Here is a 24,600-nt window from a genome sequence, read left to right as displayed (position 1 = left end):
AGCAGCCATTAGAAGATGGGTAGCCTGTGACCATAAAGGTATGCACATGGTCAGCAAAACTAATCAGCATCATTTATTTATATAGCGCCAGGAAATTGCATAGTGCTTTACAACTGGAGTAGTGTTGTTGGCCACGGTATTAAGGGGACTAATGTGTGCCAAGAAAACATTCCCCACACCATTATACTACTACGAGGCTCGACCATTGTTCCATGGCTTCAAGTTGTTTATGCCAAATTATGACCATCTGCATGTCTCATCAGAAATCGAGATTCATCAGACCAGGCAATGATTTTCCAATCTTCATCTGTGCTCATTTTAGCCTCAATTCTCTGTTATTAGCTTACAGGAGTGGAACTGGACATGGTCTCCTGTGGCTGTGTCTCATCCACTCAAGGTTCGACATGCTGTGCATTCAGAGATGCTCTTCTGCAAACCACTGTTGTAATGCATATTTATTTGAGTTACAGTCACCTTCCTGTCAACGTGAACCAGTCTGGTGATTCTCCTCTGACATCTCTCATTACCAAGGTGTGGAGGGCTTGCTCCGTTCCCGTGGCACTGCTCCCTGTTTGGCCGGGGCGGTGAGACAGTCAGGGCTCACCTCCCGGCCATTTGAATGTTTGCCGCCATTTTCAGTTCGTTGACAGAGAGAGACTGAAGATGACGACGGACAAGAGGTGGCGCAGTCAAGAAGAGAAGAAGCCGCTGTACAGAAGGCGACTGTGCGGTCAAGACGGAAGATAGAAGATGGCGCAAAAAAGGCACCGGAATTAGAGAGCCCTTGTCAAGGCTAGGAGCTACTCTACGACCTGAAGACCGGCGAGATCAACATCCGAAGATGGCAGCAGCGAGTGGAGGCAGCGGCAGATGGGGAAACTCCAGGAGAAGATCCCTGAAGACTTGGGAGACAGGTAGGGCCCTTCTGGGCACCATCTCCCAAGCCCCCGTCCGCACTCCTCACTCCCAGAGAAGGGCACAATGCCCTGCTGCAATTCGGGCACTAGGCCCGTGGCACCAGTAGTGGGCACAAGGCCCTGCCGCTGTTAGGATATAGGAAGGATATGTTTGGCAGCAGGCCCCATAGTTAGCCAGAGTAATAGCAATAGTTGTTTGTACACAAGGTCCAATAGGTAGTTGTTTGGGCACAAGACCCTATAGGTAGCTTGGTCACAAGGACCAATAGTTAGTTGGGCACAAGGCCCAGAGTTGTAGAGAGGCACAGACTTCTGAGTTAGTGGGGCGCAAGGCTCCTGATAGGGTAGCAAGGCAGCAGCCCTGTAGTTAGAAGGACATTAGGTCCTGGTGGTTAGAGGAACTCTAGGTCCTGGTTGTTAGCAGGGCAGTTGGCCCTTATAGTTGATAGCAGGCGATAGGCCTTAGTTTAGTAGGACGCTAGGTCCTCGGTAGTGTAGGAGACACTGTGTGCCATGATAGTTAAATGATTAAGTCGCTAAGAGTGGTATTATAAGGCCCTTCTCCCAGTCCGAAAGGGCACCTAAAGTCCTGAGCCCCAAGACAAGGCGGGCTTAACAGCCGGGATTCAGGCCACGAACGGAGGCCTGTGATGTGGCCACTGGCAAGTGACATAACCAAACTGTTTAATATTTGTACGCACCTATCCCCTTTAGTGTATTCCCCTGCAGGGTCCAGGAGTCAGACCTTCACTGAAGACGGTGCTGAGATGGAGAGCGGCTGGGGTGAATCCGAAGTGGATGTTAGGCGGTCATCCTTTTGGAAGATGGGATATCCGTGTGCATCTGTCCTGCTCCCCACAGGCGCTACAAAGGCGTTTTCACCCACAGAATTGCAGCACACTGGATGTTTTTTGTTTTGCGCACCATTATCTTTAAACTCTAGAGACTGTTGTGCATGAAAATCCTAGCAGTTTCTGAAATACTTAAACCACCCCATCTGGCACTATCCATCGTTTCACGGTCAAAATCACTTAGATCATATTTCTTCCCCATTTTGGTGTTTGGCCTAAACCAGTGGATCTCAAACTGGCCGCTGTCAGTAAAAAAAAAAAAAAAATACCAATCCAGCATTCTCATCAATCCTCCCTTCTCACTGAATGTTGAGTGTGACGTCATCACACCCGACATATTCAGTGAGGAGTCGTGCAGAGAGGAGCTGGAAGAAAGAAGACAGAAGAAAGAACGCCAAGTAAGGTAAGTAAAGGAACAGAGGGGAAATAGTTATAGGGACAGTGATGGAGGGGAAAAGAAAGAAGGAGAGTACAGCCTAATGATGAAGGGGCATAGTGCGAGCATGAAGTGCCTCAGTGTGATAATTTTTGTACATATTGTTTTGTTTGATCTTATTCCTCTTAATGATAGTTATTTGACAGAAATATAATTGAAGAAAATATATACAAATATTGTTTTCCCTTGGATTTTTGTGTATTATTTTTGCAAACAACTTAAGTATATCTGGCCTGATCTAAATACTAATTGTTATTTTGACCCAACTACTTACAAAACGGGACTGCCCAGCAATTATTTTGGAGGGGTGCCTTGAAAAAATTATGGAGACCACGAACTGAAAAAGTTTGGGAACCACTGGTCTAAACAAAAACTGAAACTCTTGACCATCGCTGCATAATTTTATGCATTGAGTTTCTGCCACAAAATTGGCGTACCTAATAAGGTGGCCACTGAGTCAGAGTAGGTTTAAGGGGGGCTGCTTGAAGAGAATTAGGTCTATTTATTAAATGTGAATATGAATATTTTAATGGTTGTGGGAAATGGTTATACTTAATAAACATAGTTATTAATTTCTTGCTGGGGCTATTGGAGGGAGGAAAATATTCTTGTATTATAAATAAACCTACTATTAATTTAACGTTGGGAAAGGTTGGAGGAAATAGGTCTATTTATTACTTGTGTATGCTATTAATTTAATGTCAGGACTGGCTGGAGGGAAATAGAGCTTTTTATCAAAGGTGAATACTATTATTTTTATAATGGGGCTCGAGTGAGGCCTAATTATTGAAAGTGGGTGCTATTGATTTAATGCCAGGGCTGGTTCTAGTTTTCTGAATTTTATGTACCCATTTTTTTTTTCCATATATGACCATCAACATTCCAGGACCCAAACAAGCAGCAACTGAGCTAAAGACACCAGCAGCCACAGGTAATGAAAGAGACAAGAACATGCAGGAGAGAGCAGGACAGTCTGCCTACCAACTGTCCTGCATCTAGTGGGGCAGCCCCAAATTTGGGTCATTGCCTCGTTTAGTCAGGATTTGGTCCGACTACAAGGACAGTTGGGATATATGAAGGCAGAGCTACGTGCACCTAACAGTGCACACAGTATTGCCTCTGTATTTGTCTAAAAATATAACCATACTACATCATAGCCGCCCCCCCCCATCTTAAGTGTCCCGGGCACCCCAGAGCCTTAATCCAGCCCTGCACTAAATATATATTCCATGCAGTTCTCCTACAAGCAAACTAATTAGATTCACAAGCAGTACAGTTTAGAACATAGATTTCTGGCCTATGCACAGTTAATATGCAAAAGAAAAGACCAGTCCTATTTTATGATAATGCTAAAGACTCCCGAATTTTGGAGAATCCTCCCGGACGAGTAGAACCTCCTGGATTCGCCGAAATTCCCAACATTAAATGGCGGGGCTTAATCGCCTCATTAAGCCCTGCCCCCGCTATGCAATGCCATGAATTTTGCCATTTTATAGTGTGGGTGGAGCTATGGTGACGCGACATCACCACCACGCCCCCCCCACCCACTGTCACATATCATCTCCACCGGTATTTCCAGGTGAGAAGTTTTTTAAAGTTGGCATGTATGGTTAACCCTATTGGAGCTTTGCACTTTTCTGTTGCAGTCCTGATGGAGCAGACGAGAAACTGGGATATAAAGATGCACTATCACTTACTCGCTCAATTTTTGTAATTTCTCCCTATTCTAGCCAGAGTCCCAAGGCTGCTCCATGCAGCCATTTTCCCCAGGGTTCCTCCCAGGACAGGCAAACCAATTATGTTCACCACTTTAAAATGGCAACTTTAAGAGCTATTACCATTGAGCAGAATGTTGTGTCTGAAAACAGACCAACATACTTTTGTATATTTAAATGTGGCACACAAGTCACATTGTGATGTGTGTGTCAGAGAAACAACATTTGCAGGCAAAATGAATAATAGAATGAAACAGGGACATTAACTATTTAAAGTTGTCATTAAAAATTCTAAGTGGTATACTTGAGAAACTATCCTGCATAAATTATTAGAAGTTTATACCAGTGCTTTGTTTTCTCTTTGTTTCTTGATGGTTACAAATGGAATAGCATATATATATATATATATATATATATATATATATTACTGCTATATAATAATTATTATTATATTTATATTCTAATGACTGTCAATTGTTTTTAATAGTAACTCAATTTTAATAAATTTTATGTCTGTGTAAAAATGCTAAAATAAACAACCCTGGCCCTTCCGCTCTAACGTAACGGATTACAACAATAGACTTTCTAGATATTCCCGTTATGGAAAACAATAGGTAGAGCATTTAGGAGATTGTGATTTTGTCATGAAGAGAGGTTTTGGGGTCTAAGCATTAGGGGTCCAATTATTACAAAAATAAAATACCAAGGACAAATCCACTTCAGGTGAAATGTTTTAATGCATAAAAACCACTTCACCGAATTGTTTTCACTGTGTTGTCCATATGTTTCCCTTCTTCCGTGTAATCATCAGAATTCCATGGGGTCTAATGGTGTCATAGACCAACAGAGAGAAGTAGTAGAGTGACTTGATAAACATGGTCCAAGAACATGTCTGCTAACGTGTGAATAACCAAAATCTACACGAGCTTCACGTTACATTTTTACTCAATATTTTGTGCCCATTTAAACTTAAAGTAAAGAATCACATGAGGAGCCAAACATTGATCCCTTTTTTTGGCCTTGAAAAACATTTACATTTCTGTTCCAGTCAATAGCCTAAGCATTACTGTGATATATGCACAGTTTACTTCCATTATTTACTGCAAAAGGGTGCCAAGAAAGGGCATTTTTAAATACACAGCAGTTGATTGCAAGTTAATAAACACTGAAAGAGAAATTCCAGGAAATAGGTTAATTTGGCTGAGCTCCCGTTCATTCTCTAGACCAGGGGATGCACAACCTTTTTGGTTAAAGGGCTGCATTTGGAGATAATACTAATTTTTAGGGGCTGCAAACAACAAAAAAAAACAAAACAACAAAACTTTACTTGGCGAAGCACATAAACTACATAGAATGTAGTACATAGAAAATGAACTGCTTTGTAGTTATACCATACCTCTCAATATTGTTAAAAAGTGGCAGGACACCACCAAAGAGGGTGTGATCATTTCACATAGGGAGCGAGTCATGTCCTTACCTTTTAACACATTTGGCCTCATTCACCTCTGTAGTATTAATCCCTTCATCATATCTGCAGGGATATATTCCTCATGGCTTTTATATAGACAGATTTTGCCCCTCCTACCTGTAGTAACATCCCACTAATCAGGGCCAGTGCTAGTATGTCTGCCCCCCCCCCCACCCCCCTGCAAAAAAACAAATGTGTCCTCCTCTTTTATAAATTATTTGTTCATTCAATAATGTTTTTCTTCTTTTAACACAAATCATATAATCAACTTTAACAAAGAGAGGAATGTAAATAAATACATTAAACAGCAAACATGTATCGCTATATGAAAAATATAAATGAAAAATATGTATTTAATAATAAATTTTACATTTTTAGTTTACAAAATTAGTTTGGTGCGAAGTGTAGAAGAGAAAAAACATGCCACCCCCTCCTTCATGACACTGTGCCCTTCTTCATCACACTGTGCCCTTCTTCATCACACTGCGTCCTCCCCTCCATCTTCATCACACTGCGTCCTCCCCTCCATCTTCATCACACTGCGTCCTCCCCTCCATCTTCATCACACTGCGTCCTCCCCTTCATCTTCATCACACTGCGTCCTCCCCTTCATCTTCATCACACTGCGTCCTCCCCTTCATCTTCATCACACTGCGTCCTCCCCTTCATCTTCATCACACTGCCTCCTCCCCTTCTTCATCATCACACTGCGTCCTCCCCTTCATCATCATCACACTGCGTCCTCCCCTTCATCATCATCACACTGCGTCCTCCCCTTCATCATCATCACACTGCGTGTTCCCCTTCATCTTCATCACACTGCGTCCTCCCCTTCATCTTCATCACACTGCCTCCTCCCCTTCATCATCATCACACTGCGTCCTCCCCTTCATCATCATCACACTGCGTCCTCCCCTTCATCATCATCACACTGCGTGTTCCCCTTCATCTTCATCACACTGCGTCCTCCCCTTCATCTTCATCACACTGCGTCCTCCCCTTCATCTTCATCACACTGCATCCTCCCCCTCATCATCACACTGCGTACCCTCCATCACATTGTGCCCCCCCTTCATCGCACTTTTGCTCCTCCATCACACCATTTCCCCTTTATTACACTGTGCCACCTTTATCACGTGATGACGTCACGCCCAGCAGTCAGTGAACAGAGAAGAGTGCGCGGATGCCGACACCGGATGGCAGCATTAAGTAATTTCTTTATTTGGCAGACCAGTGGACAAAAGGGAAGCAGAGCTCCTCTCAGACATGGCACCCTTCCCCCCTGCTTACCCCATACTGCATTATGCTGGCCCGGCCACTATTACACATTCCTTTAATCATCTCTGCGGCAATACATTCTCCCCTCTCCCTCCTAGTGCAACACACTCCACCCTTTCCCTTTTGTTGGCGTAATACATGCCTCTGCATAAGACTAGGTACACACTGGCCTGATGATTGCACGAAAGATCTCCAATGAGCCAACATCCGACCGTTTGGTCGGATATCGTGTGAGTGCGCATAGTGACGATGATCTAAAGTTGTCCCAAAGTGTCGATCATCGTTTCATTTGGTTGGTTGTACTGTTTAATATTTTCCGACCAACCACCGACCGATCATGTAGTGTGTATGCACTCATGCTCACGATCTCCATAGAGTTTACAGAGTCGTGTTCTTTTCAGCCGATGCTAGCGATGAATGTCCTGCCGAATATACGTAGAGAGTGCTGTAGAAGGAATAATTCATTTGTTCGTTCTGAGATTCAATGTTCCCTTTCAGAGTCACAGAAGCCAACGAAATTGTATAGCTATAACAAGGTGGTTTTAATCAGTGTAGCAATAATGAATGAATATTGTGCTGTCATTCTCTGAAGATTAGAGGACCAGATGAAGAGCACAGATCTGAAAGTAAATTGTGTCAGTGTTTACGCATGAATCGTCAGACTGATCGGACTTTCAGTCGTGGGTACAATTGTTTGAGATAACACGACGGTCGGAAATTTATTCAGTGTGTACCTAGCCTAATTTTTGCATGTCCTCTTTAGTTTCTCTCACCTGACTTAGCTCCACAGTTGTATATGTAAAGTCTAGCAGCAAATCAATGAAGTTCAATAATTCTCATTTGCTACCACACTGAAGAATGCCTGGTCACACTATGGCTGTGGGGTGGGCCCAGGGCCGGATTAACGGAATGGAGGCCCCTGGGCTAATGTGGCCCCCATTCCCCCGTGAGGCCCCCCCCCATTAGTAGCCTGGCCCCCCTGTTAGCCGACCGCCCCCCCCCCTCCCTCCCAGCGCTTACCTTCTCCTCTCCTGTCACTGCAGTCCTCCTTCCGGGACGCACTGTAAGCTCCTTACTGAGGAGATCTCGTGACACTCTCACGAGATCTCCTCAGTAAGGAGATTACTGAGCGCCGGAGAAGGAGGACTGCAGTGACAGAGCCCCCGCCCCCGTCCCGATCAATACCTCTGCTGAACTCTGTCAAGGGCCCCCTGGATGCCCGAGGCCCCTGGGCTGTAGCCCAGTTACACCTCGGGTTATTCCGGCCCTGGGTGGGCCCCATGGTGAGAGTGACAGTAAAATGTGGGACAGATACAGGAGGACCCGGGACACCAGGATACTTCAGTAGAATTTCTGTCTTGGCACCCCAGGTTTTCCCTGTATCTTTTCTGTGTCCCACATGCCATAAAAAAGGCAATATGGGCCAGGTTTACTGAACCACTGCTCTAGACCCTCAGAGTATCAAATACTAACATTCTTTCTCTATATTTAAGAGATTACATCATCAGTGCTTAAATGAAACTCTATAAACTGATACCACGTAATTCCATCATGCACAAATTGTTAGATTAATGCTATTTGCCAAGCTTTATTTTACTACATTATAAGAAACATTAATTCTGTTTAAAAGACAGTAGAAAATGTTTGCAGCTTATCATAATGAAATTATGATACACACACAAACCTTTCATGTAATGACTCATTACTAATCTCATATAAACAGACACCATTCTCTCCAGTAGTGACTGGTATCTGTACTCACTTTGCAAAGTATGCAATAATTTGCAGTAAATCCAACAAATACAGTGATTTATACCAAATTATCTATTTTCTTGAAGTAGTAAAAATTCTGTTCACATAACACAAAGACACAGCAATACATTTTTACAGCTAATTAAAAATAATACTTATGTATGAAATCATAATTCCATTAGTTTTGTCAAATCATTAGTCAGTTGGAAGAAATAAAACAAATGCAAAGAAAACAAATACTAAAACTTTTGCCTAGCAGTGCTAGACAATATGCTGTGTGTGTTTGGGGCACCTGTGTGTCCCCCTTGGTTTTCCAATCCACACATTACATGCTGCATTTTACAAAGAAAAAGCCCCAATTGCCCCAGCACACCCGTCTCACCTAGGTCCTTGCATTAGGACACCAGAGCATCTGTGCTACATGTTCGTAAATCACAAGCAGCTAGGGCAGCTGGTCATGACAACCAATCAAGGACCACACCGCATTGTACATTACATCACAATTAGCTGCCTCCAGGAAAACCGTTGCCCGACACTGCTCTGTTGCTTCTGTAACCAAATTCTAATTTTTTTTTCAAATCTCTTGAAAAAGGAAACACAATATAGTCAGTCATGGCTCCATATGAAAAGCAGCAGTATTTAGAAGTACGGAGTGTTAACTGTATATTGGGTAAACCTGCCTAGACTAATAATGATACATAAAATGAAAATCACTGTGGTGTCACTGGATTAGTGGAATAGCTACATTCACAAGGATGTGTAAATTTTCTGCATTTTCAACTGAAATAGGTCCTCATATTGGTTTGGTTTATAAAGACTCGATGGCTTTAAATTTATTTAGCTGTGGTAATCAGGACATTTCCCCCTTATGTTTTCAATGACTGTACTTTTATTTATTTTTTGGTTTGCGTGCTATGTTTGTATGTGCTGTGATTTAAAAAATAATTAAAGGTCTATAATATAATACTATCCTGTCTTCATATCTCCATTTATCGTATGTACACAACAGCAGCAACAGAATAAGCTAACTAGGAAAAAAATATCTTCTATTTTACATTCACATTCCCTACTAGTGCTTAACAATGTAGCAGTGTCTTTTTCCCATACGTCTAACCATCTTGCAAGTAATTATATTTCCAAGTAATTAAAACAAATTACTCATTTTTGTTTCCTAATCTAATAAGCATATGCTCATATTGTTATTTTCAAAGAGCTTTGCAGACAACATGAATGCATCAATACTGTTATTACCATAACACAATTATTATTGATATCCATTTTATCCAAAGAAGATGAAATGTTAGAATGACAAAGCCTGTGTTTGAATGAACAAGGAACCGCATGCAAGAAGATCGCTAGAAGGCTGAGCAATTGTTTGAACAGATACAAAGAAGACACTGCTTCATATGATGACATGCTCCTTTTCCTATGTAGAGACATACCTTTAATAAAAGCTGCTAAGCATGTAGAAACTACACAACTCATGTTTAATTCCTGGTTCTGACAAACAATTAAGTAGCAGAAATGGCATAGATCAACTGTTGTATTTAACCGGGATATGGCATTCGGAAAGAACAAATGTTGATAGTGGTAAATAACAAAAGATGCAATCTGGGCTGGTGTGCTTTTTGGTTTAAGCTATCCTGCATGCATCATTATGGATTACAATATTGAAGACTTTATTACCAAATAACCCCATACCACCCCAGTCCAGAAAAAAGGTTTGTTTATGGCCAACAACAAATTCAGGGGTTTCTGCCAAAACTGACAGCAAAATAATTCAAAGAAACGGCAGGGATGAGAGCAAGGTCATTGGCAGCAATGTTTTTATCGGGATGAATCCAACTTGTCCTAGGGGGTTTAAATGGTTTAATGTATGTTGCATTCCTAGCCATAAACAGCAGCCTCATACATAAAACATGTTTATTGTAAAAGGGAAAAGTTATTAATGTTAAAACAAAATTGTCATATTTCTTATTTCACTCTAAGTATTGTAAATTTTGTGCATATTTTTTCACAGGTTACTATTTATTGCTTCACATGTAAAACTCACACTCACTGTATAACAGAGAACAACATTCCTAAAGCCAATCATTGCTGAACAGCACAACACAACTGAATGATGAGCCAACTGCTGGGCTGCCATTTGAAGACTTATACTACACTGTAGCAATAGAAAAGAAAAAAATCCAGAAAAACAAAAAACACGCTATACTACCTTAGGATGAGATAAATGAAATAATATATAATTTTTTATAGACTCCTTTATCTGTAGTGTGTTTAAAAGGAATACATGTTTAGATTAATTAGCAGTGCTAAATATAATCAAATGCATTAATTAGAGAAGTATTTTTTCTTGTCCGTTTGATAGAAGATTTGTCACCCACAACTAGGAATTGTAAGCTCTACTAATTAGTATGTGTTAACTGAGATATTTACCAGACATCTCAGGTGTGTTTCTCGAGTACCTAAATGAATGAGCAATAAAGTAAAATATTTTACATTCCAAGGCCAAACTGAAGTAATATTATGCATTTATAACAACTCAAACTCATGAATATTATTTGGATTGGCAAAAATATAGTACCATTACACTCTAAAATTAAATGTTCACAGAGTAAATGATGCAGGGTGACAAAATGCATTTGCTCAGTGTAAGTTTATTAGACTATTACTTCCTCACTCCATTATAGACAGCCGAAACCACATCTTTTGGACAGTGTCCTAGAGAGATCTGACATGGGTGAAATAACTCAAGTTTCAATTATTTGAAGCAGTACTACAAAAAAAAAAAATCTAAAAACCAGCTCTCTCCCATCAGTCTCTCTCACAGCCCTGGCAGAAAGCCGAGATTGTGGCGTTAGCTGGTCTTTCTGATTGGATTTTTTGATCACACACCATTTAATGTTGGTTAATTGGTTAACAAAAATTAATTTGCTGCTTTTTCATTGCAGGACTGGCAGAGGGAAACTCAGAAAAATATTGACAATGGTTAGGGTAGAGGACACCTTACGAAATATTTTCCTAGGAGGTAGTGCAGCTTTAAGCGGCTTTATCATTAGCTCTACATGCAACATAGAGAACATTTCCTTTTAGAGTATTTATTCTCTTAGGAGAGCCCTCCTAAGCATGGACATGGACAGTGGACATGAGGAACAGAGGGAGAGGTGGGGAGGTTTGGAGACTCTAGAGGGAGGGAAGATAATGAGCATTAGATAACTTTCCAATATCCATCAGGAGATAGCAGAGCGACAGTTGGACACACAATAGAGTAGAGAAGTTGCTCTGGACACTGCAAAACAAACATACTTCCAATCTCTTATCTATGCTCAGACTTCCAACCCCAAACGCCTTTTTAAGACAATTAAAGCTCTTCTCAATCCTCCCACCCCAAACCCTCCGTCCACTATCAGTGCCCAGGATCTTGCTTCCTATTTCAAGGACAAGATTGATAAGTTCAGACTAGAATTGGTATCCTCTTCCTTGACAAGCAATTAGTTCAATTCCTTCCCCCCAACCTCTCACATACTCTCTTCATTTGACCACACAAATGAAGAGGAAATTTCTACTCTCTTCTTATCTCCTACTCTACCTCCGGTCCTCTTGATCCTATCCCCTCGCAAATTTGTAGATCCCTGTCTCCTGTGCTCATCTCACCTCTAACTAAAATCTGTAATCTCTCGCTCTCTACTGGCATCTTTCCGTCACTATACAAGCATGCAGTGATTACACCTATTCTAAAAAAACAAGATTCCGACAAAAACTCTCTCTCAAATTACCGTCCCATCTCTCAGCTTCCGTGCCCCTCCAAGCTTCTAAAGAGACTTGCCTACACTCGCCTCACACGCTTCCTTTCTGCAAACAACCTGTTGGATCCTCTTCAGTCTGGCTTTCATTCTCAACACTCCACAGAGACTGCGTTGACTAAGGTTGTCAATGATCTGATCACTGCTAAAACTAAACGCCATTACTCTCTCCTAATTCTCCTGGATCTCTCGGCTGCATTTGACACCGGTGACCACTCTCTTCTCATACAAACGCTGCAATCCCTAGGGCTTCAAGACACTGTTCTATCCTGGTTCTCATCCTACCTTTCTAATCGCTCTTTCACTGTTAATTTCTCTGGGGTCACTTCTGCTCCTCTTCCTTTATCAGTTGGAGTACCGCAAGGCTCAGTGCTAGGTCCTCTGCTGTTCTCTATCTATACCGCTTCTCTTGGAAATCTAATAAATTCCTTTGGATTTCAGTATCATCTCTATGTGGATGATACCCAAATTTATCTATCCTCTCCTGATCTCTCGACATCTATGTTGTCCCGTTTAACTGACTGTCTTTCTGCCATTTCATCTTGGATGTACTTTCGCCAACTCAAACTTAATCTTTCTAAAACAGACTTAATAATATTCCCACCCACCAACACAAGAGGATACCTGACATTTCTATCTCTGTTGATAACATGACCATAAATCCCACCCCACAAGCTCGCTGCCTAGGTGTAATCCTTGACTCACACCTATCCTTTGTTCCCCACATTGACTCTATATTTATATCATGTTACATACATCTCAAAAACATTTCCAGAATTCGCACATATCTCACACAAGACACTGCAAAAACCTTAATTCATGCACTTATCTCCCGCATTGACTATTGCAATTCCCTCCTTACTGGCCTTCCCAAAAACAGACTCAAACCCCTACAATATATTTTGCATGCTGCGGCAAGATTGATTTTCCTTGCAAATCGTTATTCCTTTGTTGAATGACTCTGTATGTCTCTACACTGGTTGCTTGTTTTCCACCGAATCCAATATAAAATACTCGTACTAACCTAAAAGGCCATCAACAAAGCTGCACCAACATACATCTCCTCTCTTGTCACAAGATATCTCCCAACTCGGCAACTCCGTTCTGCACAAGATCTGCGTCTCTCATCCACACTCATTACATCCTCCCATTCCCGGTTACAGGACTTTTTCGGGGCTGCACCCACTCTATGGAATTCTCTCCCTCGCACAATAAGACTTTCCTCTAGTCTACAAGCTTTCAAGCGTTCTCTGAAAACCCACCTATTCAGACAAGCTTATAATATTCCTCAATCACCCTCTTAACCTCACTACATTACCCTATTACCACCTGTTATACAACTACCCCTTGACCAACATTGTTGTGTGACTTGATCATTTAGCTTATGAGTCCCTTTTAACTTTGCAATCTGGCTGGGCCGACTGCAAATGTAGACTTAACCTCATGTGTCAAACTCCCATTGTCCAATAGATTGTAAGCTTGCGAGCAGGGCCTTCTCACCTCTTTGTCTGTTTTACCCAGTTTGTTTATTAGTTTACTATGTTGGTCCCTAATTGTAAAGCGCTACGGAATATGTTGGCGCTATATAAATAAATGTTGATGATTATGATGATGATAAAAGAGATTCATTTAGGTGTCATCAGCATAGAGGTGATAATGGAGAATGAAGGAGTTAATTAGTTCACCTGGGGAGGAGGTATACAACGAGAAGAGCAGAGGGAGAGGAGGGGAGGAGGAGCCAGGGCTAGAAACAGAGAATGACGGTTGGACAGGTAGGAAGTAAAATAAGAGAGAACAGTTTCCTTAAGACCAATGGAGTGAAGGGTGTTCAAGAGAAGAGAGAGATCAACAGTGCTGAAAGCCACAGAGGTGTCCAGGAGATAAGCAAGGCGAATTAACCCTTACACTTGTCAGATAATATATAATCTTTAGTTAGGGCCGTCTATGTGGAGCTGAGAGGACGAAAGCCAGATTGGAGTGGGTCAAGGAGGTAATGAGAGAAGAGGAAGTTTATGAAGCAGTTCTAGACAAGCCACTCAGGTAATCTGGAGAGAAATTGGGGGTTGATAGAGAAAGAGGCAGAGTGAAGAGAAGGCTCTTTTTGAGGATGGGTGAGAAAACAAGAGTATGTTTTAAAAATGAGGAGAAAATACCAGTGGAGAGGGATAAGTTGAAGATGCAAGCAGACACAGAGAGAGGGAGCAGAGCAGGTAAGAGGGATCCTGTCAATGGGACAGGTAGAGGGGTGTCAAAAGAGCATGGACTTCATCCCCAGAGATGGGGAAAGTGAGGGTAAAGTGGGAGGAACTTAGCAGGAGGAGATTTCTTGTAGAATGGTGACAATTTTGGTGGTCAAATGGGTTGTAAGGTCTAGGGCGGTAGGGTAGGAGGGTGGAAATATGACACTTAAAATAGGTTTGTTTAGCGAGAGATAGGGCTGAGCTGCAAGATGAAAGAATGAATTGAAAGTGGAGGAAGTCAGCGTTAGATCTAGATTTACTCAAGATCATTCCTCCAGATTATTTATTTTATAGGTTGTAGATCTGCATGATTAGTACACTTAAAATATAACAACTGTACTTTAAAAGGTTACAAAAAAAAGTACAAACGTTTCACAAAAACACGTCATATTTATTGATCTTTTAAATTTTATTTAAATATTTATGGAGGAGATAAATCTGGTGGATTTTTAAAATTCCATAAACCCAGTGTTAAAACAAATCTGCTTCCCTCTATACACCGAAAAAACAGTAAGAACATCCGTTCCAATCTACTAGTTTGCCCAGCATTTATGGGAGGAAGACAATAGGCAGTTGCGAGATTGCAGTTTTCTGGAATAAGAAAAACAGCAGTTTCTTGCAATACTTGCTATAATATTAACTTACTCTAATTTTTTATTTGATAATCTATAATGCATCTACTTACATTTATTGCCATCTGAAAACTGTTAGTGTTTAATAATTCGTTGCCATTACTACCACACTTTTTCAACATAACAGAAAATCAAAGATGGCGAAAGAAAATACAATTAACCTTTCAGTTACTTCCTAGCTCACCTATAAGTGTTCAGAGGCAAACACCATGTGCACGTTAAAACAGGCCAGGAGAATACTTCTTGGCAGCTGTTAAAGTCCCTTGCAAGCCAGCTAACTTATAATAATTTATTAAAAGGCTCTAAAACAAACATCAAAAGGGATATATCTGCAGTCACATTCTATTCCACATTGCCTAATGACTAATTTGTAAAGGAGCGTGTAAGTCTTCTCAACTAAAGCCAAAATCATTTGAGGACACTTTGATATAATGCCACAAAGGATATGAATAGAGGAGGCAGCAGGAGAAGCGAATGGTCACGTTCCATTAAAAGTGCTAATAAAAGAATAATGGAATTTCCTTGTGCTATGAATAAAGACTTGTACTGCACAAGAGGACACAGAGAAGAGACAAGTATCAAACACTTTGCAGCTTTCTCCATATACCTTGATTGATCTTCCACTGTATTTTCTTAAGTGCTAAAACCACAGCTTCAACACAGAAGGGAGAAATTGGTCCTTTTTTCAATATTTTCTAAGATTAAGTAAAATCTTCAAGAGCATCTGTTACCCACAGACAAGTGAGGCAGCCACTTTGAGTACCAAACCAATATTCACGAGAATACGGCCCAACTATTCATTAGGAAATAGTGACATCACTAAATCATCTAGTTACTCATGCTAAGCCAACGAATATGGGTTTGGTAGGTTGGTGCACTTTTAATGGATACTAGTAAGATTTATCGGAAAGGGACACGGGTAAAGAACAAATATTCCAAAAAAAACTTACTAATCTAATTGTGTAATGACCCCTTAAGAGTTAAATATTTCACAGCAATTCCTGCGATACCACATACAGTAACAGACAAACACAAGTTAATGTTTAATCCCCTTGGAAAACGTTTAACAATAAACATAAATATGAATCTAGAAGGCAGTGTACAAAAAGTTAAGATCAGTTACAAGTATCTTTACCTATAGCAGCTTCCTTGCACTCCATTATAAACTAACATGCAATTTCATAATCTGGGCACAAATCTGAGAACTATAGATTAGTGACAAACATTCCCACTGTAAGCACCTGAAGTTGGGATTGTATATTGCTGTATTTATGGAATTACAATAAAAATCATTATGGAGGTTACAAATCTCTACAAGGTATAAAATGTATAAATAGATTTTATTTGACTAAACCCTCAATAATATCAGATTTTTGCAAGTTAAATGTTTTTGTATGCAAATATATCTAGCTGGTAAGCATGTGCCATCTCAACCCATCACAGCCTTACCTGACTGGCAAAAACAACATAAAACTCTTGGCTTTAGAAGGTAAAAAGGATAAATCAGTGACAAAAGAGAGCAAAATTGAGGGATGTGCACTACATTTGGAGCAAGCATTATTCAAATGTTGGACCTTTGCGATCTTTAGCTCTATTGTTGTCAGTCATATGATCAGGTGGCAGATAATTATAAGGGCATTTAGAGCAGTATCCTTGTGACCAGTGTTGTAAAGGGGCCCAAATCTTCACAATTCCAACTCAGTGGTACAAGCATCAGCTCAGCCACAAATACTGTGAGCTTGGTTTAGGTGACTTACCGTATATCACAATTACTTCTTCAAAATGGGGGGTATGATGAATTTTGTATCAAAACATGTGCTGTGAGGAACACTCTTCAAGTTAAATGAAGATTAAACTGAAATGTGGTTAGAAGTATTTATAAAAGAACTAAGGTGCAAATTTAAATAAATAATATATTTATCCAAGGTCGATGAGGCTTTATTAGTTTTGCCCTATATATCAAAGGGTTACATCCAACAATAGCACCGCTATCGCCAGCAGTTTCCCTGTTGGTGGTAAGATTTGCCGGCTTTCGTGCCTGGATGGCAATAACAGAATAAAATAATTTAAAAGTAAAAAACAAAACTTTTTTTTTCAAATGTCTTAAACATTTTTAATAAACTGTTTTTTTGGGTTTTTTTTTACACATTAGTGCAACTGAAAACCCTAAGCTGGCTAACACATGCGCACATCTGCTAAGAATGGTCCATTGAAGTTGATCTTTACAGCGACAACATACTTTTATCAATGTGATCATGGCTCTTTTGATAAATAGGCTCCTAAGCGTTTCTGTGGGTAACCAAGCACAAACACATGCGTACCTGTAGGGAACCGTTAGGATCAGTTTCCAGCATTTGGACATGTGTGGAAATAAATGTGTGACCATCTATTGGCAGAGACTTATGCACAGGCTGGTGTAGTGTGTTCGGCACAAGCTGTATAACATATACTGGTCATTTTGCTTGTTTATCATATAAGTTTCAAGCAATTATTAGAGATATTCATTGTAAGCTATGTTCCATTCTATTGTGTATAACTCCACCCCTAATCATTTTTGCATGGCTCGCAAATTTTTAACTACACAATTGTTGGCCAACTTTTGGAATAACGTCTCCAGTCTGGCTTAAACATTAAGGCAAATTGTAGTTTTAATCCACCATAGACGTGGTCAGACCCATTAATTTGCAGTAAGTAAAGGGCATGCACACTACAGTTGACACATGAGAATTACTCTAATGTTAGCAGAGATGGGGTGATGGCTGTAGGGAATGTAGTTATAAAGAGCTGTTATCATCAAGATGGCACTCACTACTGGCACTTCATAAGGATCTAACAAAGGTAAGTAAAGTATAAAAAAAATTAAAAATAATAATAATAAAAAAAGTACACCCTGAACTTAAAGTTACTTATACCAATGCAAAACAGATCTTCAATGTAACTGAATTCATGTTGACAGTGACAGGTCCCCTTTATTACCATAAGACTCCAAATCATCTTTTATGAATAATTACTTTACTGCTGGTTGCATGTTGAACATATTACTTTAACTGATGATATTTTTATATGATGGAAAACTTTTCTAACAAATAAATCTTAATAGTTTATTAGCTGGAACATCACAATTTTAAAACCACATGATGATAAGGACCCAACCAAACAGCATAAAGAAATTACCCATATTTTAGGTTGTGATCCTACAGTTAAGAGCACATAGTGTAAGGCAATACTGGACAAGCTCAAACAGTGGAGCTACTTCAGATAATTATGCGACTCTACCTGTAAATGGTTCAAAATGGTTTTCCCAACAGTAACATTTTAGGTTTTAAAAGTTCAGAGGCCTAACGTTCTCCACAAAAGACATTACAGCTTTGACAGAAACGTTCCAATATACTACAGACTGCTATGACGATTAAAGGGAGATATTAGCTTTGCAAACACTCCTTTCGACTAAAGAATTGCACAAACACAATAAGCGTGATGATGTGATTTGTCTTTGATGAGTATTACAGCTTACCTTGTGGTCATACGGGTTGTATGAATGAAAAAGTTGGGACAGTTCTTTTGTACGTTGTTTTTTCTGCAAACAAATAAAGAAAAACATTATTTTAAGCATGCTTGACACAAAAGATCACAAGACATCATAAGAGTTTGTTTTGTCTGTATGTAAAATATAAATATGTAGTCTGCTTTCACTGCAACATTTGTTCTGCAGGAGCTAAATCTTTTATTACTGAAATGGACAATGGAGGTAATGGATTACTGTTGCTTAATACAATAATACAATACAAACGTGTGAATAATTGCAGTAAGACTGTTTTGTAAATAGAATTGCTCGCTACATGATATATTCAAAAGTACATATTCTATATCACATTATCTTTAATGTTTTGTTTACCCAACAATGCCTGCAATTTGTTAGTAAACAGTGTTAGTAAATATCTGTCACGTTATAGACTCTTTTACATGAGAAGCACACGTTTTGTCTCACTGTAAAGCATATCGCAAGACAGAACATGGGCACCCACCAAGTGTAGGCCTGGACCCCATAAAATCAGGCAAACTAAGGCATGCTTGCCCACTCTCCCGGAATGTCTGGGAGACTCCCAATTTCTAGGTAGGTCTCCTGGACTTTCGTAAGAGCAGGCAAGTCTCCCATATCTTGCCCATTGGGTACAAAAATGAAGCTACTCATGGGGAATCACATCACTTTGGCACCACTCCCCGCAACAAAAACAACAACTTTGTTCTGGGGGCAGGGCCAAAATGATGCAAACTGCTAAAGCAGAGAATAAGGCAGACTGGGGAGCTGCACAAAGCCGGTAGGTCACATTTCTTTCCTCTGTGCAGTATGCTGGAAGGTCGTAGATGCGGCCCTTGAAGATGAGGAGGTTGCAGAGCACAGTTTTAAGCAATCCCTTTTTCAATAAATAGAAATAGAATTAGACTGTTCACTCAAAATTCATACAATTCGATTGGAGAACTACAGGTACAGGATACCAGAATCTCTGGGTTCAGCTAAGCAGCTGAAGTTTCACAACAGAGATCCACAACATCACCAGGGAATAAACAGGAACAAAGTCAAACGAAGCCGAAGTCAGGTTCACTGAAAAGGTGCCATACTATAAGGCAAACAGGAGTCAGATACCAGTAGATAAATCAGGACCAGATCATAAGAGTTCTGAGAGAGACCAGGAGCAGCAAACAACTGAACTGGCACCATTCTGTTAGAAAAGGCAGTCTTTAAGAAGGCCCGACACAGCTGATCAGGATTCAGGACAAATGAAGAGGCCATTTGCAGGCAGAATCTGAAACAGTCAAGATAGCATCCAAAGAGGAGGTGATGTACTGCAGGCAGACACAGATTGCAACACGTGTGCACAAATAGCTTTCATGATAAAATTGTTTAAGAATTAGTTTGATTAAATATCATAAAATTGCTGTATGTGTAGGAAGCTAGAAGGCAGTGAACAGCCACTCATAAGGGACCTAGTTATCGTTGCAAATTAACAAAACAATATCGCCAAAGCAGTTGAGCGATACTAAGATGCACAGCTAATAGTGGCCTGGAGCAGCAAGAGTTAAACTTACCGCTTCACCGGGCCAGGCTTTGCAGATGTACATGTGTAAACCAGCTAGAATTTTACGTTCAGTACCGCCATAATACTTACTAAGCAGACTTCCCCATGCAATGGTCTTCAAAACCCATTAAATGATTAGTACAAACACTGAACAATGTAAATGTCATATATTTGAGTTTTGAATAATGTACAGAAGAGAGGTACTAAAACTGCGCTACCACCTACTCAATGCATTTTACTGATCCCTTCCCACTAGCTGGTGCCGTCCGGGCTGCTCCATGGAGCGGTTTAACCGATCTCTTACATATCAATTCCATTTGCCACTATAAACTTGTCTATAAGTACTGAAGGGTCTAAATTCAATGACTTGTGATGGAATTAATGAAATTCCATCAAAAGTAAATGCTTTGTTTCTATGGATAACCTGCATTAAATGTCTACGTTGTTGGGACACTTTGTTGTGGCTATTTTTTAGATGAATACTAAGTGCTGGTCAGCCTTACTAGAGGATGCTCACTCCTGACCAGAAATCAAGTAACCACCGAAGAGAGTGTCCCGGCAGAGTACATTTACTGCAGTACACATTGAGGAGGAGAAGCTAGTATAGCCCAGAGATTTATTACTACATATAAGTGAATAAAGCAATTACAAAGTAAAGAATTTTAAAACCACGTGTCTGTACTATAAAGATGTACATTTTTATATTCATATGTATTTTCATTTACTTATATTCATTTACAGAAACGTTTAGATTATTATGGCACATTTATAATAGAGCTATGGAAATCTGGACATTGAGGCAAGATTCTCCCTAGTAAAATATTTCATTATGTGTACATTGTAACACATATTACATTTGATGACATCAATCTCACAAATTTTAATCAAAGTATTCAAGTATCTCTAAATATTGCAATTTTCTTGAGCACAATAAACCTTTGATTAAGCTTTTGTTAATTAAAACCCCACATATGTTATTCCCTTGGGAGGCAAAAATTACTGAAGAAATAACTTGATCTGCTGTCACTTCAAGTTCTTTGAAAGAAAATCTTTGGATAAATTATTTTCCTGAAGATCAGCATTCAGAATTTGATGTAAATGGTTCTGACTTTACCAGTCACTATGATAGTTACTAAAGAATGGCGTTATTTTTCAAGAACTCACACCAGTAATGCATCCTGCTACAACTACATGGATAGAAGGATTACACGTATCTTATTCCCAGCCATTTCTGAAACACTAAATTAAACCAAAATTACTTGGAGACGTCCTTGTTCAGAGTCTCAATTACGCATACTGGTCTGAGGTTTAACAGATAGGCGCAGATACCGCCCAGGATATGTGCATGGTCTTTAAACATAAAGGGCCAGTATCGCTCAGCTGTCCTGGCAATACTTTATTGATAAATTCTCAAGATAAGTGATTTCTTTTGCAGTAATAAATCAACCTCACCACCGCATATTAATAAATAGACCCCTAGGTCCTATAATATGGATCCTATTACAGTCTAGTACCTATAGCTCCATGCAGGGCCGCCAAGAGGATTTTCAGGCCACAGTATAGCAACTTCTTGGGGCCCCTTCCATAGCTGCCAAAGGGGAAATGGCCACACAAGGTTGTGGCTCCTCCCACTACTGAGGCACTCGATGGCCCCCAGGCAGATACGGGCTCCGGTAATTTGTAGCCGCTTCCCCCCTGGCTCCAAGCACTATCACACTTTGTGTGTATAAACTGAACACATTATCAACTGACTATGCTTTTAGGTTGTAGTGTAAACAAATCTACATATTACTAGAGAAAGAGAGCAGTACTTCCTTTACAAGATGACCTTGGACAGCTGTTAAAATACAATGCAACTCTTCACACATCAACCATGGAATAGAGATGAGAGAATATTATTTTTAATTTGTATTTCACATAATGCTCAGGCTGAGAGGTGAAAATCTCTGCAGACACTCAGAATTTGCAGGCAAAGCATTGTCTAGTTGTGGATGAATTCTTCCTTTATTACATTTTTAACTTCCAGTACACCAAAGAAACACCACAAGAACGCCTTTTTGACTCTATTCAACCATAGATATTAAAACATTTCTAGTTAAATTAATCAACTGTTCACCTTTATATGCCTTTAAAGAATCCAGTGGCACTTGGCAATCCCCAAAACACAGAATTGTCCTTATGATGATACGAAATGACAACTGAAATCCCATGCTGTGAGATAACTAATTTATTACACTGGGGTTTAGTCTGACCATATATTAAATGAGTTCATGTTTTTGTTTTTCCATGATTACAGAAGGGTAGCGAGCATGCTTACACCATTTGATTGCAGCTTTACTTTCACCAATGAAGCTGCACTGTACAAATATTCCATGGCCCAAGGCAAACCAAAAAGCAAATTAGTCTTAAGAGGAAGGACAAACACAACTGCCTGAGTTATTCACCTTAATCATTTTTTTATCTGAGGCAAACCAGTAATTGCTGTTCTTCACACACCACAGATATTACTCAAACACTTTCTGATTTATACACTATTCATAGATATGTGGTTTAAGTAAAGCGCAGATAATAAATTCATTGCAACAACAACAAAAAAATCTGTAACTTATTTATGCAGAGTTTCTGCGATTTCTTGCCACCTTATTGAAAGAATAAAGCCCTTTTCTATGTTTTCCTTCTGCTATCACCCTGCTGAGGAGGCAATAACATAACAAAGATTCCAGCAATACTCACGTTGCAGTCTTTGTTAAATAGGGTTACCCAATTTTATCGGTACCCCCTTGATGTTCAGTGTGAAGCCCTATTGTCGGTGAAATTAGCCGTGAAGCTTTGAAATCATTAGTCAAATTTCCATTTCAAACAATGATTGCACCCCAATCTGTGGAGAGCCCAAATATCTACAGGTCCATAATAACAGAATTTCAGAGTCCAGTCTTCTCACATATAGTATGCATGTCAATATAAAAATTCACATACAAGACTCCTGGTATAATTGTAGTATAATACAGATGATACAAGGTGGAAGTCAGGACCACGATTGCCTATAGGAAAGGGAAGGAATAGGGGCAAAGCAAATGTTATTCAAGTAAAATTAAAAAAAATAAACAAGTCTTGACTGTAAAGCAGTCCGTTTCCATGACATTTTAATGTAGTATTGTGTATGTGTTTTATCTTTATTACTTATTTCACATATTCACATTTATTCCACTTTAAAATTTGCTACATTGCAATTAGTTAAAATGAATGCTGAATAGATGCAGCTAAACATCTTGCATCTGCACCAATTGCAATGCAGCCATATATTATATGTATTTCAGGTTCTAAAAGTAGAATACAAATCCATTATTAATATAAGTGATCTATAATTTTATTTTACTTTCCTATTAAAATCTGATACACATGCTGCTCTTTGATTATCTCATACGCATGTTTTATGGCTTTTTACCATATGAGCAATCTAAATTGTAATGCATATAAAATACAATGGCTGCAAGGTTGCATTTAGTTTACACGTAAGCTGTATCTAGAGGCAGAAATGGGCATCGCTGTGTCCCATAAGAACCCAGCGATGCCACAGTATCCTCCCGGGCCCTGCTCTGCTCTGAATATAGCAGATAAGGGGCCTCTTCTGAACATGTGCTAATCAGAACAGGACTCTGCTATACTCTTTGGTTGAGGTGGGGCCCCGGCAGAGGTCTCCCAAGGGGGCTATAGGAGGTGATGGGCACCTGCATTGCAGACCCACCTCGCTTCCAGGCCCCATAGCGGTTCCATCTCCTGTACTCGTGGTAGTTCCACATATTTGTATAATCAAACTGCATGTTTGCAGCATACATATAACCTAGTTCCTAGGTGCGGAGCACTTATGCAGTATTTTTTACTTTTCATACCTTCCTTCAGGTAAAATGTATGAAAAGATGATGTGGGAGGAGCTTAATGATGCAATTTAAATGAAGTAGGTGGGGCAGAGTGCATAATGCCACAAATTGCGTCTTCACATCAGTACGTCCATTTGAATAGTGTATTTTGCGTGAAATGGCTCTGCACGCGCTCAGATAAAATAGAAACTGTTGTGAGTATGTACAGGGAAAAAAAAAAAAGACTGTACACACATGCACAGAGCAGTTTTTTATATTAGTAAAGTGTACAATTTAGTATAGTGTACAATACAATAACAATATTTTACAGGAACAACTTGATGATGAGCAGATGCATTTAAGTACGCAGAAAAAATGACATTCAATATACAGAAAAGGAACTGTACTCCTAAAGTGATGGTCTGAAAAACATTTCCAGGACACATCTGTCAAACCTAGGTCTGTCCCTAAAAACTAAGGATAGTTGGCAGCCATGGGGGCGGGCTGGACCGGGGGCAGCGGGCACCCGGGCCGCTCAGTCTAGCGGCTGTTCAGGCCGGCCGCCTCTTC

General features: G+C 39.9%; 1 protein-coding gene across 1 annotated transcript in view; it reads right to left on the bottom strand.

The window, feature by feature from the left end:
* CDKAL1 (CDKAL1 threonylcarbamoyladenosine tRNA methylthiotransferase) overlaps positions 1–24,600 on the bottom strand; it is a 731,528-nt gene that overhangs the window by 145,381 nt on the left and 561,547 nt on the right. Inside the window, exon 13 of the mRNA XM_075213134.1 lies at positions 18,610–18,672. Coding sequence (XP_075069235.1) covers positions 18,610–18,672 — 63 coding nt within the window. The remainder of the gene's footprint in view (positions 1–18,609; positions 18,673–24,600) is intronic.

The sequence above is a fragment of the Mixophyes fleayi genome, chromosome 5 (assembly GCF_038048845.1).
Source record: "Mixophyes fleayi isolate aMixFle1 chromosome 5, aMixFle1.hap1, whole genome shotgun sequence".
In the NCBI taxonomy this organism is placed as follows: domain Eukaryota; kingdom Metazoa; phylum Chordata; class Amphibia; order Anura; family Limnodynastidae; genus Mixophyes; species Mixophyes fleayi.
The sequence above is the reverse complement of the archived record's forward strand: the minus strand, read 5'-3'. Positions and strand labels throughout refer to the sequence as shown.